This window comes from Danio aesculapii, chromosome 8, assembly GCF_903798145.1.
Source record: "Danio aesculapii chromosome 8, fDanAes4.1, whole genome shotgun sequence".
Lineage (NCBI taxonomy): Eukaryota > Metazoa > Chordata > Actinopteri > Cypriniformes > Danionidae > Danio > Danio aesculapii.
The window spans coordinates 28,664,140-28,680,443 of NC_079442.1; the positions used below are offsets into that span (position 1 = coordinate 28,664,140).

Here is a 16,304-nt window from a genome sequence, read left to right on the forward strand (position 1 = left end):
TCTTATCAGATCTTCTGGCCAATCAAAAGCTCTCTTGTATCGCAATTGTCCTGCTTCGTACCTACCAGTTAAGGCTGAAATCATTTACTTATTCATAATGGACACTTGCATAAATAAGAAAATTATAAATGGTAGCCAACACAGTGTTAATAAATGGTAGCCGACACATCTGAAATCCTGCATGTTTATTAGTTGGAACAATGTGGGGAGGAAAATATTCAAATGAAAATGGAAACTCTCCATTGAGATCAATGAAGTCTAGTTGTGAGTTAATGTGAGTGATAGATTGTATGGCTTGTTTCATGTGCAAACAAGTATCTGCATTTGAAAAGGTGTTAACCAAATGGCCTACAGGAACTCAAGAGTTGTGACCCAACCAAACTAGTTGGGTAATGATATTCTTTGATATTCTGTCTGTAGTCTCACAGATAATACTTTGGGCTAAGTTACTTGAAGGCCAACAAGTTAACATCGAGGCTGATGAACTGTACTATTCATCTTCAATACAGCCTTCTCCCCGTAAGAACTTACTAAAATACGTAGCTTACTTATGTATTTTATGCATTAGAATCATCTCATACATTGCCAAGCAACCGAAGAATGGTTAAGCCAAATACAGCAAAATCTAACATGAGTTAACATAGATAGTCTGCTCTGGTCCGGCAAGGAGTACATAACACAACAGCAAAGAGTAGATAATATGCACAATTTGACACAGACCACAAAGGTATCAGACCCATTAGAATTTGACTGACTGCTGTAATTTAAAGTGGAGAAACAGTCAGACAGACTCAGCATTACTGTTATAGACTTTGGCTGTCAAGAGTCAGATTCGCTTTAGCTCTCTGACTCTTATTAGCCGAGCTAAAATATAAACAATACGTCATTGGCTTTTCTTTTTTTTAATGGGGCGGATATATGTACCACCCTAACTTCATGTTTAATTTGGAATTTGGAATTTGGAGCATCTCAAGCTAATTCAGGGAACACTTCATGGTAAATGGAAATAATGCACTCACCCTTTTCCAGGCAGTGTAGGGGACGCCATCTCCATGCAAACACCTGATGTGTATGTGTCTGATGATGGAGGCTACACCTGGCTGCAGGCTCTGAAGGGGCCACATCACTACGCCATCCTGGACTCTGGAGGCCTGCTGGTGGCTGTGGAGCACAACCAGGCCAAACCCATCTCTGAGATTAAGTAAGCACAGAGATTTAATTATGTTCATTATAATTATAATTAATTATATTAATATTTTTGTTACACTTTCGTTTAGGTCATAATTAACACTATTAAACCATTAACTAACTCTACTTGCTTAAAAAAATACTAATTAGCTGATTATTAATAGTTAGTAAGGTAGAAGTTGGGTTTAAGTTTTGGGTTGGATTAGGGATGCGGAATAAGAGCATACCTTGTCACTACTAATGAACAGTTAACATTTTAATAATAGGCAGGTGGGAAGCCAGTAGGTAATAGCATGAATTGTGACCTAAACTAAAGTGTTACTGATATATTTTTTACTTTTTAAATATTCTACAATTTCAATTTAATTTTTTTATTGTTATTTTTTATGTTTGTATAGATCTTATATATATATAAAAAAAAACAGTTCCAGGAGATCTCAGGTGTAATAATAACTGAAAATAATCACATAAACCAAAAAGAAAACAACGCATGAACTAAACAAGGAGCAGGTGGCCATAATAAATGAAACAATGTGTAACTACAACAAATTAAAACCAAGAACTCACAAAACAAAAATAATCAACACAGGAAAATTAAACAAAACATGATGCTATGACTCGTAACCCTAAATAAAACGACAAACAAACTAAACAAACATAAACAATTTTTCAGATCCTTCAAACAGAAAATATTAGTTTGTTTATTTATTTATTTATTGATTGATTGTATGTTTTTGTGGCTTAACATTTATATAAGTGATGATGAGTGTGCGATCTTGTAACATAGAAACTGTTGACGTCCATCAAATAACTGCAAAAAACAAACAAACAAACATACAAACAAATATCAATCTCTTACAGTTGTACTAATGCTAGTAGACCAGCATTTGCAATTTCTGAAAAGTCAATTTAAAAAAAATCTTTGGTCGGCATCAGTGGTTAGTGCATCGACACATGCACTCCGGTGCTCACGGCGACCAGAGTTCGATTCCTGCCTTGCAGTCCTATACCGATCCTTCCCCTCTCTCTGCTCCCCATGCTTTACTGTCAATAATCTCTACTGTCCTAAACATTAATAGTGAAAATCTTTGAAAATTGTGATTTCCACACATTAGTTTTAAGAATTCATTATATTTACTCCAGAAATATCCTAAAAGTTTAGAAAAAATATATACTTAAGAAATTAGCTCACTATATTCATGAATAAATAACAAGTTGTGTCATATTTATTCTGTAAATGATCCAAAGTGAATATTTCTCAGCAACCAGTCCATTCTGACTGCAGGAATTCATGATATAAACACATTAGTTTTGCTTTTCTAATTTTACCATAAAGTGACAAATCAACTATTTGGTTGAGCATGTTTTTGAAAAATTATTACAAACATGCTAAATATTTCTCATGGCAGCAAGCAACAAACAACATACCCACTTAAAGGGTAATATGTCAAAATAAATATGCTTACCTTGCAATTTTTCACCAAAAACAGTTCACATGGCATGAGTGATTTCCTTGTTTTTGACTTCAATGGTAGAAGCAATGTTGTGATGAGTGCTGTTGATTGAGTTAGTGACAACTAGTGGATTTTTTTGGCATAACATACTTAAACCAGACAGTAGAGATGGCTCAATCAGGTTTAGTTAAGTTAGGTACTCCTTTCAATAAGATATAGTCAGTCAAAATATGGTCAACCATTTGGTCGAGCAGGCAGTTAAAGTGTTAAAATGAAATAAAAATAGAACATCAAATTACAGTCATTTAATTTATTTTATTTTAACAGTTTTTATTTCAAGTAAAAGAAAATATTTATCTATGGTTTCAGTTATTAAGATACTAGTTTTTCTATACAATTCTAAAAAAATAAGTAGTTAATTTCCCCCAATGCAGAATCCCTGTACTTACCACAGAACTCCTTGTTTATGTGCCGCTCAGGTTCTCCACCGATGAGGGCCAATGCTGGCATGTTCATACGTTCACCCAGACGCCGATGTACTTCACAGGCTTGGCCTCTGAGCCCGGCGCCCGCTCAGTGAACGTCAGTCTCTGGGGTTATGAAGACGCTATGATCAGCCACTGGGTCACTTACACCATTGACTTTAAAGATCTGCTGAAACGAAATTGTGAGTGACTAGCACAGTTTCATCCACATCTTGTTGCACTTTACAGTTTAGTTTAACACAAACCAATGTTTCTCTATTTGGTTTTCAGGTGAGAGCGCTGATTATGTTCAATGGCTGGCACACTCTGATGACATCAGCGACCCAGAAGACGGTTGCATGCTGGGCTACAAGGAGCGTTTCCTGCGGGTGAGGAAGGACTCTGTTTGCTGGATTGGACGCGAATATGTAGTTAACAAACAGCCCACGCCGTGTGTCTGCACACTTGATGACTTCCTGTGGTGAGTGCAAAACTAAGGTATTATTCTCTAGTAAATAAAAAACACAAATATTATATGCATGAATATATTACATTTGGTTATGATTTGATTCATACAATTATACAACTATCCACAAGAACATGGGTAATACTCGAGTATCTGTCGTCTTTTTTTTATCGTTATGATCGTTCATCCAGACAGAAACACAGTATCAGGTGAATGAAGCTGTCACTTTTTTGGCCAGGTTGCAGATTTTCAGAAACTCGTAACAGTTTGGTTGTGTGGCCGTTAAACTGCAGTTTTCGCCTCATGATGTCGGTTTGCGTGCTGTTTTCTTGTTTCTGATTGGCCAACATGCCTTTATTGTTAGGCTTATATGCAACACAGGGTCATTCTGAAAACGTAGCCCTATATACATTTCTGGAGATCGAGAATTATGTAGCCAGAAGTACGTAGGGCTGCATTTCATCTTTAAAACAAGCGCTACTGAGCAGTATGACTCCATTCCTTTTTGTGCTAGCAGCTGACCGCTTACCTCCGTGTGGATGGCATTTCCGCTGTAACCAGTTTCTCCAGTTAGCTCGCCATGTATGTCGGTGAACTTGAGACGCAGAGAGGTTTGAGTCTGGTTAATAACGGTTCCAGAAAAACAGAAGCCAAAAGATTAAATAATCAAGTAAATTACAGGATGAGAATGTGGTCAAATCTGAAAATGTGGTGAAAATCAGGGGGATTTTCTTTTTCTGGATTGCTTGGTTGGGTTTAGGGAAGTGGGTGTTCTGGTCAAACTGTGCTTTTGAAAACATAATTGGTTGGGTTTAGGGAAGGGGGACGGTAGGGGATTGGTCGGTTGGTCAGTAAGTAAGTCGACAGGGGCCTCTGGTGGATTTATGTAAGAACAGCAGGTGCGAATGGCACTCGCTAGAGAAATTTGAGATCTGAAAAAGCGTACACAGCGTATTCGCGAAAACAAAAAAATCTCCTGGGACGTATAACATCCAGACGGCCATTGACAATTCATCTTCATGTGGACAGATGGTGGGAAAAACATATTTTACATTAGGCTATATGTACATTAAAAATATATATATATATATATATATTTGTACCTATTTCCAGACCCCCCCCCAACCCCCCACCCTTGTAATTCACACCATGTAATTCGTCCATAACCAGGTATCAAGCAGAGGTGATTGTTAGTTTGACTTTTCGGTGATTGTCTACTCTTCACTGTTGATCACCCCTCACCTACTTTCTGCTGAATCTGAATTTCACGATCTGAATTTCTGGTTTTGAATTTTAGAATATTGAATTTGATGTTCTGAATTTCTTCATCTCGAAAATTTAAAACTGTATTTTTACAAACCCAATATTTGGAGTCTATGAATTCAGAACACAAAAAATCTGAAGTTTGAAAATACGTCTATAAAAACTTCAGCCTTGAAAATATTAAGTTGTCTTAAATTTCAGATGTTCAATATTTAAGTTATGAAATTCAAATTCAAATGAAGAAATTCCAAAAAAAATTAACAGCATATAAAAATTCAGATTTATTAAATTACGATTGTCAATAATTCAAATTCAGATTGTTTTGGCCTATTATTAGCTCCATAAAAGACAAATATTCTCTGCCTTTCTCTTTAGTGACTTTGGATACTACCGTAAAGAAAACAGCTCTGAGTGTATAGAACAGGCTGAACTCAAAGGCCATGATCTGGAGATCTGCATTCATGGGAAGAAGGAACAGCTCCAGACCAGTGGGTAATGCCATCTCTGCTTTATTCTCATGAGGTCTGACTCTTTGCTGTTTTCTGATTCTTAAATTGGCTATTCACTCAAAATTGAAATTTCTGTAATCATTTACTCTCCTCCAAATGGTTACAAACCTTCATGAGTAAATTTAATCTCTTAAAACACAAAAGAAGATATTTTGAAAAATGTTAGACACAGCTAGCCACTGACGTCCGTAGTAGAGAAAGAAGTACTATGGAAGTCAATGGCAAGTGGTTTCCAACTTACTTCAAAATACTTTGTGTTCAGCAGAAGAACAGAAAAGGTTTGGAATCACTTAAGGGTGAGTAAACGATGAAAGATTTTTAGTTTGTGTGAACTGTCCTGGGCTGCAAGAAGGTCACTGGTTCGAGTCTCGGCTGGGTTAGTTGGCGTTTCTGTGTGGAGTGCTCCGGTTTCCCCCACAATCCAAAGACATGTGGTACAGGAGAATTGGGTAGGCTAAATTGTCCATAGTGTATGTGTGTGAATGAGTGTGTATGGATGTTTCCCAGTGATGGGTTGCAGCTGGAGGGGCATCTTCTGCGTAAAACATATGCTGGATAAGTTGGCGGTTCATTCCACTGTGGCAACCCCAGATTAATAAAGGGACTAAACTGAAAAAAAAAGAAATGAATGTGAACTGTCCCTTTAAGAAACATTATTTACTTCATGGTTATTGTTTATTGGCGGTACATTCCACTGTGGCGACCCCTGATAAATAAGGGACTAAGCTGAAGGAAAATAAATAAATGGTTATTGTTTATTTGGCAGATACCGAAAGATTCCAGGTGATAAGTGTGAAGGAGGGAAACAACCAGAAAGAAAGGTGATCGACCTGAGCAAGAGATGCGTCAGTGACCTGCTGGACCCTCTGCCACTGGTGAGACTGCATTTATATGTCACAGTTCTGCATTTATGAAAAACATCAGTCACGTGTATAACATGCTTGTTCATGTACAGAAGTGTTGAATGAATAGTTCACTCGACTACCTTTAAAAAGGGTACATTTTTAAAACAATGCAAGAAAGTGAAATAAATAAGTGAATATTGATTGTATGGCAGCGTTTAAGCCTCATACTCATGCAGCCTTGTTTACCTTCTATCTGTATAATCCACAGTCAGAGCAACCCACCTCTCACACGGCTCCTATCATTGCCATGGTCATCGCCATCTTGCTGACTGGTCTGGTGTTTGGGGCTTTGTTCATAAAGAAGTATGTCTGCGGTGGGAGGTCAGTCTGTTCCCCAAACATTTTAAGGTTTACATATTGAATGTATTCTTTTTTTTTGAATATAAAATAAGAGTTCTGTTGGTAAACTTACCTGCCTTCTATTTTGCAGGTTCCTGGTCCACAGATACTCAGTCTTACAACACAATGTGGAAGCCAATGGCGTTGATGAACCACTGGAGACAGATGTGGCTGGAGTGCCGAAGAATGACTTCCATGATGATTCAGATGAGGTACAGATTTACACTCATAAATGTACTTAAGGTCTGTTTCCATCTGGTATTAAGATGTGATTTAATACGAACTCTAGAAAAGACGTGATATGTGAACGACCTTTAAAAGGGCGCCATCATTTGCCATGTTCAGCAGTTGATCTTGTTGCACAGACATGGTGGATTCACCTGATTTGTTGACACAAATGAGTTGCGGATCCATTCCTTGGCTGTTTGCGGGTGCTTCACTGAGCCTTTTCCCCTTCGCAAAGAAACTTTCCAAGGCCGTCTGTTTCTTACTCATTTTGCTGCTTGTGGGTTTAATTTGGAATAATACACCCAAAAATAAAACTTTCCTCATCATTTACTCACACTCAAGTGGTTCTAAACGTTCATGAATATTTTTTGTTTTACTCAAAACGAGATATTTTGAAGAATGTTGGGAAAAAAGCAGCCATTGATACCCACAGGAGGAACAAAAAAATACTATTTAAGTCAATGGTAGGTTTTTTTCTTCAACCTTCGTCAAAATATCTTGTTTTGTCTTCCGAACAAAAGGATGAGCAGTGAGTAAACAGCATTTTCATTTGGGAATGAACTATCCCTTTAACACCTGGCATAAACAGACCCTTTAAAAACAATCTTATCCATTTTCTGGTCGAAAGTCACAATGTTTTTGATCGTATTTGTAAATGGTGCTCAAGTGTGACTGATAGAAACGCATCTTAATACCAGGTATAAACATAGCCATAAAAGTCTGTTTCCCTTCTTGCTGTTGTTATAAAATGAGCCTTAAAATTTAAGTATTCTTACATTTTTGATCACAAAAATGGCTATGAAAGAAGTTGTACTGATCTCGCTAAATGCCTGTGTCATTGTCAGGACATGCTGGAGTAAAGCTGAGCAGAAGGATTTGCTGTCATCCAGGCATTACTGCTGCTGTCTCTCTTCTTAAAGCACAAGCCAGCTGTCAGTCAGCTTTCTCAAACCTTACCTACCAGCTAATGTCATGCACTTCCTGCTTCTCCACCAATCCAAGTGGACACATTTGCCTCTCCACCAATAGGAGGTGCTGTTCTCATAATACAAGACTCTCTTGAATGTAGCTTTGCTGAAGAATAAGCGTTTAAAAATGCGGTTTATGGTGTTTATCTTCGGGCGTTTTAAGGACTGTTGATGGGATACTTGTAAAATACTTGTTTTTCTTTTTGTGTACAGATTCCCATATGTCGAAACTGGATGTTTAGTTGATCAATTTGGAAATGGCTTAACTAAGCTACGTTTGATTTAGCAACAGGAGACATGATATCAATCATATCAGAAAGGTTTATTTAAAATACTGTGCTACTGAACCCATCAGTAAAATGTGATCTGCTTTCAAAACTTTACTAACATTCACATTCATATGAATATAGCAATAAACGGCAACAGGTTTGGCTTCAGAACATACAAAATGGAGGAATATTCATCGTTTAAGATTTACGAACATTATTAACATCAGTGTTTCTCAACCACGTTCCTGGAGGACCACCAGCTTTGCACATTTTCATGTCTCCTTAATCAAACACACCTGATTCATATCACCAGCTCATTAGCAGAGACTGAACGATCTGAAATGGGTGTGACAGACAAAGGAGACATCCAAAACATGCAGTGTTGGTGGGCCTCCAGGAACGTGGTTGAGAAACACCGATTTACATGATACTGTGTAGCTGTTTTTGATACAAAAATCTGTATCTAATATTATCAACATTATACACCTTGTGATAATTTGTAAATAAGTCACACTTCAAGCCATTTCTGCGACAGTTAGGTCCAATTTTGTAACGATAACTATTTTTATGAACTAAGCAATGAGGCAGATGCATGTAATATAGGACTAGAGTTGTAGTTTGTGTACAACCTTGCACATTTTGCCCAAATCAAATTTTGTAGTTTTCTTGGCTCTCGACGTTTGTGCTGTTTTTGTGGTTCTCGACTGCAGGAAAGTCCCATGTTATCATGCAGAAAAGGTGTGGGTTTTTTTTAACTGAAACTTGACTAGGCGTTTGCGTGACAAAGCATTAGTCGCAATAATTTAGCATGTGTTCATTATTTCCAAACAGATCCAGTGGTCGGAACTCTTTGACCATGCCATTTAACAAGAATCAAATGCAATAGAAGCAGTTTAGCACCTTTCCGCCCGTACTTCCTGTTTGACGTCTGATGCAGTGAGTTTTCTTTTAAGTATCTTTACTTCATTTCTAGCCAAATTTCTAGCAGTTGTTTACTTATCTACACCAATCCTAATGGAACGTCTCTTATTTTCATTGAGGAAGACAATCTCCTTTGCAAAGTCTCATCTAATGTTTAAGAGGTATAAAAACTCTAGTGTGTGTTTTGATTCAAGTGCCTAGCATGAAGGCATAGCTTGTGCCTTTCAACAAAATGTAGATCTCATCATCTATTATTCTAAAACAAGAGGAAAGAAGTACCACAAATCAAAAACATGAGTTCAAATTTCGGTTGATGAAAAAAAATGTTTTTTTTTTCTTTTTATAAATGAAATTATTAACAAATGTGGCTCTAAAATCCTATTCCTCTTATTTAATTGCAAATTGGACAGTTTAGATTGTTCTCCATGCTTGGGGGTTATAATAGTAATAATCATTATACGACAAGTAGACGCGATGCAAATGAAGTTTCTATTGTGACACTGATGTTATTTATGAGAGGTGGAACACTTCTTCAATGTACATAGTAGTTGTGAAGCTCTGTACATATATGGCAATTCCCACTTTGTATCTGTTATTTTCTTTGCTCTGTATATTTGGAAAAAGAACTGTTTGTTGGAGAAATAAATTGATTTGTCCTGCTGATTTGGTGCTTTTTTGTGTGGTCAAAATTCAGACTTACTTATCAGTTTTTCAGTTCTCTTTTTAATTCAAATGTAGAGATAAAACTGAATTAAATATGAGCGCTATAAACTTGCAGGATATAAAACATCAATTCTGAGATGAAAATAGGAGAACTGAGAAATAAAATTCAGAGAAAACAATGTTATTCAGATGTAAAGTTGAATTCTCACTTTTTTCCATACAAACCGTGTTTATATTTCACAATTAAACGTATTTCCAAGAAAAAAAGAAGGTTGAGCTCTATAAGAAGTTTTAAAAGTGTGGAAAAATGTCTGAATTATGAAAAATAAATGCAATTATTTGTAAAATAAAATATATTTCCTTTGGCAGCTTCCATACAAATGTGACAGAGATGCAACGCATACAATTCTCATTAAGTTACAAATTATCATTTACTTCGAAAAGGATAGTTCACCCAAAAATGAAAATTCTGTAATAATTTTTTCCATCCTCTAAACGTGTTGGAGTTTCTTCTGTTTATTTCTATTTAAAAAAGCAGCATCCATTGACTTCAATAGTATTTTTGTTTTTACTCTGTGTGTCAATGTCTCTGGTTTCCAACATTCTCCAGAATACCTTGTCTTGTGTTAAACAGAACGAAATTCATTAAAGGGCACCCATTTGACCCTTTTTACATCATGTAAAATAAGCCTTCGGTGTCTGCAGAATGTGTCTGTAAAGTTTCAGCTCAAAATACCCACTAGATTATTTATTATAGCCTCCAGAATCTGCCCATTTTGGTGTCTGAGTACATTGTAGCTGTTTTTGTAGCCTGTGGCTTTAAATGCAAATGAGCTGCTTCTCCCCGGCCATCATTTCCACATGCGTGTCTGCTTCACATGGGTAACGTCAGATAAACAGCAGTCAGTGATAGAGATAGACACGGATGAAGCTGAAATACAGCACATTGGTCATAAATACCAAGTAAGTTTATTTGATGTATTTGTGGAGTAGTTTATTCAAGTCTTTCTGAAATGATGAGTCTCACACAAATGCTGTTTGCAGTACACACGCATAAACACACATATTAGCGTTTACTGACAGCATGCGGCTGTGGTGATTATAGCAGTTAAGAATTAGATAGCATGTTTGTAATAAAGACAGTAAAATCAATATGTTTAAAAAACTTATAAAATTAAAGTTGGAACAGATATTTTAATCTCATTTTTATGCTAAAAAACGTTCTGTGGACATGTGTATACATGTTATTATAGAAACATGACGCCTGTTAATCAATCGGTCGATGGGGAAAACCGCACTCCTACGTCATATTGCGGTGGGCCTCAAAATCATCGGTATTTGGGTCCTATTTTAATGTCAGGAAATTTTTAAAAAGTGACTTGTTGTATTTCTATCACTCCAACATGACAGTGGACACACTCTACATACAGACAGTTCTGTCCAAACAGCTTGCAGAAGTTGATTTTCATCATAGGTGCCCTTTAAAGTTTACATAAATGGTGAAGAAATGTTTGTTTTTTGATTGAATCATGCCTTTAAACACATTTTTTTATTTAAACATACAATTCTAAACATAAACACCAAGTGTCTCAAACTCTATACAGGAAGTTACCTTCACTATCAAAAAAGTCTCTTCCTCTCTGCTCCACTGGACTGGGCTTGTCATGCAGTGTTTGTGTGATTTTCTCCAGCTCTTCGTCTGTCAGAATCACTCCATCCCACTCGTCCTCAAACTCTACATCATCATTCACATCCATCCCACCTTCAGACTCAAGCCTGTCCCGGTATTCGGGTGCTACTTTCAGTACAGCTGTCGGTTTAGATAATGTTATGTGTCCAGCAGAGGGCACCAGTCCAGTCCGGTTGGTGTCCAGTGTTTCGAGGGCAGAGTCAGATGAGTTTGCAGAGGAGAGCAGGGCTGATGGCGCCAAGCTCTTCTGAAGTCTGGATTGTTCGGTTTTGCCATCTCTGAGATACTGCTGTCCACTGCTGGGGGAGACTTTAGCATCCTGCTTTAGCTTGCGGGCTTCTGGTGGGGTGAATGTGCTGCGCAGGACTCTGGAAATGACATCAGGGCTGACAGAGAAACCCTCTGCTAGTCTCTGGAGAGTCCATTCCTCTGGAGACTCCTGCTTTAAGTACCTGTGAAATCATATGACAGATGACTGGCAAGTAGAAAACTACAACATTTCTGGCAAGACATGAGATTGTTATGATTTATCAAGAAACCAACTTAAAGAGTCACAAGATTATTTTTTTGTTTACACAAACATTCATTGATTCATCCATTCATTTTCCTTCGGCTTAGGGCCTGATTTATCAGGAGTCGCACATGAAAGGTTTTTTTTTTTTGGTAAAATACTTGCAATTAAGAGTCAACTATTCTAAAATATATATAAATATTACATTAAACCATTAAATATTATTAATTAAAAAGACATTAAATCATAGCAACCCCTTACTTAAAAATAGCATTTATTCATATTTTCATATAAAAATATGAGATTTCATAAATATACCCAAGTGGTATCAATAATTTCAGCTTGACTGTATATTATAAATACACACACACAAGCTAAATGAATTGAACATATACAGTACACACAATTTATCTCATTTTATTTTATCTCCAAATTAAATATTTAATATGTTTACATTTTAAATCTAAATTTTGGGCTCACAAACCATTAAAATAAGTATGACATATAATATAATATAAATATATAATAATAATAATAATAATAATAAAAATAATAATAATATAGTTCACACATGCATGTGACATTAGAAAATGTTGGCTTACAATCATTAACAAATTTTTGAATTCTTAATGTTGTGACTGATCAAATAATTTCAGAGACCTGTGTAATAGACATGGGGTATGAATTACAGGGGGGTTTGTGGGGGGGGGTTGTGTAATAAGGGTTGACCCCCTTATTAACACTAGGGGGGATCTATATTAACACTAGATCCCCCCTGAAGGACATCAAAACAAGATGTAAGGGGGGTCAGCTCTTTAATAGTCAAAACAGATTTCTCTGATCTATGTCTTAAATATTAATAATTAAAAATGTATAATATAAATATACATTTGATCCCCCTATAACGGTTTATACCATTGTGAAATGCATAATCGCGCAAATCAATGCTAGTTCTAGAGCACAGATAGATATCTTAAGTATTCACAAAACATTTCTTGTAAAACAGGTGTTTATATCTGCATGTAGCCTAAAAAAGAAATATTAGACACGTAATTTGTATAGTCTGACCTACAGTAACCTCTAAAACAGTCACTAAATATCCTTCAAAACACTGAAAACCTATACATTTTATTAATAAATTAGATGTAATTTAAATACAGTCCTACATTTGATTCACTGAGGGATGTATTACCAAACTACTACTGAAAAAGTTGACCCTTTTTTGCATACTGAATAGACAGACATACTGACTCTGTTACCTTATCTGCTCAATGGCATCCCAGCTGAGCTTCCTCTGTGGAGCTCCAGGACTGTTCATTTTCCTCTTGATCATATGAAACTTTGCTGCTTTGTGTCTTCTCTTCTCTTCACTGTACAGAAGCGTTAACATTAATGCATGAAGACAGAAGCTTTTGTCCCTCTCTAGAAGAACTCACCTAATAATAGAGTCCAGTTTGACTTCCACCGCATCCATGTCATGATCATCTTCAAACACTGCTCCCTGTTGTTTCTGTTTGAGATGCGAGTCCGAATCATTCTTTGACATCCAACCATAGGAGCCTCGACTGGCATGGCGACAAACCTGGCAGGCAGCAGGTCCTGGGACAGGGGCCAGTTTGGTGGCCAGCATGAGGACACTTCTCCAGGGGGACACCATTCTGAATGGTCAGAGACACAAAGACGGTGACATCCAAAACTGGATCCAACATGAAAATGACTATTTCTCTTTTTCAAGAGAAAAAATTGAAAACTCAAAATTTGCTGTTATTTTCATCCTCAGATCATCCATGATGTAGATGACTTTTTTATCAGTAGAACATTAAGAAAACATTTTCGGCTAAAATCATAGTTCTTTGTCAGAATCAGAAAGAGCTTTATTGCCAGGTATGTTCATACGAGGAATTTGTTTTTGTGACAAAGCTTCTATAGTGCAACAGAATTACAGAGACAGGACAAAAAACAGATAATAAATATATTTAAAAAAATAGAAGAAGTGAATGCAAATATACAAATTGACAAGTGTAAGTAAGGGTATATTACTATTATAGGTGGCATAGATTTTTTTTTTTTCTAGATTAAAATGGCTGAATTGAATTCTGCCGAAGGCTTTCAGAATATGTGTGCTACCCAAATAATGTCTTTGAGAATGGGTTTTTCAAGCCAGGTGGCGCATTAGACCAGGGGCTCATCTCCTGTTTCTAAAATGCATCACAAACGGCACACACATATCGCGAAATGCGCCATTTGGCGTGTGTTATTAAATTCTATAACACTCTCACCAGTCCTTACTCCTTATTTGCATCTAATACCCCAGTTTGTCACGGGGCATGAATAAAATGTTCATGAGCTAGAGTCAAACTGCCGCACTGCAGTTAAAGTCAGGCATCCTGCTGATTTGATTCAGAGGGGCACTTTTTTGTCAGATGGCTCACCGGTCAGGTATACATTTGTGCTAAAATATCAAGGTGAAAGTCATCATAGCTTGCGTATAATGCGTATAATGGCCCACCACTAACTACTATATACAACGTTATATGTGCACCTGTTATGTTGGCATGTTGGCATGTAAAGTGTGTTGTTAAATAAGTGTATATGTGTATAAAAAGTGTATAGCAAGTGGTGATGTTGGTTCCACAATTATTATCTATGAATTGCCTGAGGGAAGAAACTGTTTCTGTGTCGGGCTGTTCTGGTATGCAGTGCTCTGTAGCGTCGACCAGAAGGTAACAGTTCAAAGAGGCAGTGTGCTGGGTGTGAGCGGTCTAGAGTGATTTTGGCAGCCCTTCTGCTCGCTCTGGATAAGTACACTTCTTGGAGAGTAGAGAGAGTTGTACCAATGATTCGCTCAGCAGTCCGAACTGTTCGACGTGGTATAATGTAAATTATAAAATGCAATTCAACAGCTATCAGCACTTTCAGAATCATATAAAAAAAAAAACATATTCAGGACAAACTTTAGTTTCAGCTAAAAATCTTGCTAATGCACCATTGAAGAAAAAAAGTGCAGCCTATTTTTTGTGCGACCTGAATGTGAGTAAATTTACAGCAAATATTATTATTTGGATTAAGTATTCCTTTAATAACCCACATTTAACAGACTACTTTAAAAAAATTTAACAAAACATTTACTTAAAAACAATGCTGCCAACAATAACTATCCACCAACAGTCAAATTATGTGAGCATGTGCACACCTTTTTTGACTGTGTACTTGTCTATTTGTCTACATATGAGTGTAAAGTGTTTTTTCTTTTAAGCATTTATTGTCTTCCATGTATTTATTGTGTTTTACCTAATTATTGTCAACGTTGTTAATAGTATATTGTTTTGTTTTGGAGTATGTCATTGTATTTGATTGTCTGTATTTTGACTGTCTGAAGCCAGCATTCAAGCTTTTCACACATAGCTGCTGATGATGTGACAATAAAAGCGATTTGAATTTGATTTCAGTTTTTGTAAATAAAATAATCAGTTTTAAGATGTTGAGTTTTTTGCGGCAAAAATTGCATTGCTTAGACTAGTAGAAAGAAAACACGCAAAATACACATATGTGTGTGTGTGTGTGTGTATTTTATTCAGGGGCGTAGCAACCGGGGGGACGGGGGGATACGTCTCCCTCACTTTTAGAGACAGACCATTTAGAAACAGATGATTAAGAACTATATGAACATAAACTTTTGGATCTCATAGAGCTGTCCCCCCACTTTTAAAATGTCTGCTACACCCCTGATTTTATTACACTTACAGAAAAACAGATGTATTGATTTACAATGCATATGCTTTATGTTGATTTCTCTTGATAAGTTTTTCTCATTTATTGAGCTGGAAATTTAATTAATTTATGCATTTATATATTACAATTAACTAATAAAAAAAGTTTGTAAAAGCATTTTACTTACTTTTTTAATTGTCAGATTTATGGAGTGAAAAATATAAAGACATTTCTCTTAAAAAAACTTCAATATATATATATATATATATATATATATATATATATATATATATATATATATATATATATATATATATATAAACTTGCCAAGTATGTTAAAAAATTTAATTAAAATGTTCATCACATTCACATGATACAAATCAATATATGAAGCTGCATAATAAACAAAAGATACATACATTTATTTAACATTTTGCGTTATTTCTATGTAAGGGGATTGTTTAAACTGAACATTTTATATGAGTTGAATATAATTATACATCTCGCAGCTCAAACTTTAGTATTATACAAGCTTATAACGTCGAATGCGATACGTAAACAACACATATGAAGCACTCACATGTTCCCCTTGCTCTTCTTTCACGGTGACATTTTTCCGGAAGCTATGGGTTTAACCACGCACGCATGCGCCGCCGTGGTTCGATTCTTTCCGACTGAGATCGCGTGTACTCGGCTAAACTCGGCTCCGTTCGCCGATCACATGCGCCAAGCCTGCCCCCTTTCTTCTCTGTGTG

At 36.3% G+C, this 16,304-nt stretch overlaps 2 protein-coding genes across 2 annotated transcripts in view; one reads left to right on the plus strand and one right to left on the minus strand.

The window, feature by feature from the left end:
* The window catches only part of sort1b (sortilin 1b), a 32,446-nt gene extending 22,809 nt beyond the window's left edge, over positions 1-9,637 (plus strand). Inside the window, exons 13-20 of the mRNA XM_056463605.1 lie at positions 1,030-1,201; positions 3,122-3,309; positions 3,398-3,587; positions 5,211-5,327; positions 6,111-6,219; positions 6,458-6,570; positions 6,680-6,800; positions 7,662-9,637. Of these exons, the coding sequence (XP_056319580.1) occupies positions 1,030-1,201; positions 3,122-3,309; positions 3,398-3,587; positions 5,211-5,327; positions 6,111-6,219; positions 6,458-6,570; positions 6,680-6,800; positions 7,662-7,676 (1,025 nt within the window). The 3' untranslated portion in view covers positions 7,677-9,637. The remainder of the gene's footprint in view (positions 1-1,029; positions 1,202-3,121; positions 3,310-3,397; positions 3,588-5,210; positions 5,328-6,110; positions 6,220-6,457; positions 6,571-6,679; positions 6,801-7,661) is intronic.
* Positions 9,638-10,587: 950 nt separating this feature from the next.
* On the minus strand, positions 10,588-16,197 carry ngrn (neugrin, neurite outgrowth associated). Its single transcript, XM_056464377.1, has 4 exons — positions 16,130-16,197; positions 13,275-13,496; positions 13,098-13,208; positions 10,588-11,779 (listed from the first exon to the last, which is right to left on the minus strand). Exons 2-4 carry the CDS (start codon positions 13,493-13,495, stop codon positions 11,227-11,229), a joined length of 885 nt encoding a protein of 294 aa, XP_056320352.1. The 5' UTR covers position 13,496; positions 16,130-16,197; the 3' UTR covers positions 10,588-11,226.
* Positions 16,198-16,304: the final 107 nt, after the last annotated feature.

Coding starts and splice junctions, on each gene's coding strand:
- ngrn (XM_056464377.1), bottom strand. CDS start 13,495: ATGGTGTCCCCCTGGAGAAGTGTCCTCATGCTGGCCACCAAACTGGCC. Junction 13,209..13,274: donor AAACTGGACTCTATTATTAG/GTGAGTTCTTCT, acceptor GCTTCTGTACAG/TGAAGAGAAGAGAAGACACA. Junction 11,780..13,097: donor GATGCCATTGAGCAGATAAG/GTAACAGAGTCA, acceptor ATGATTTCACAG/GTACTTAAAGCAGGAGTCTC.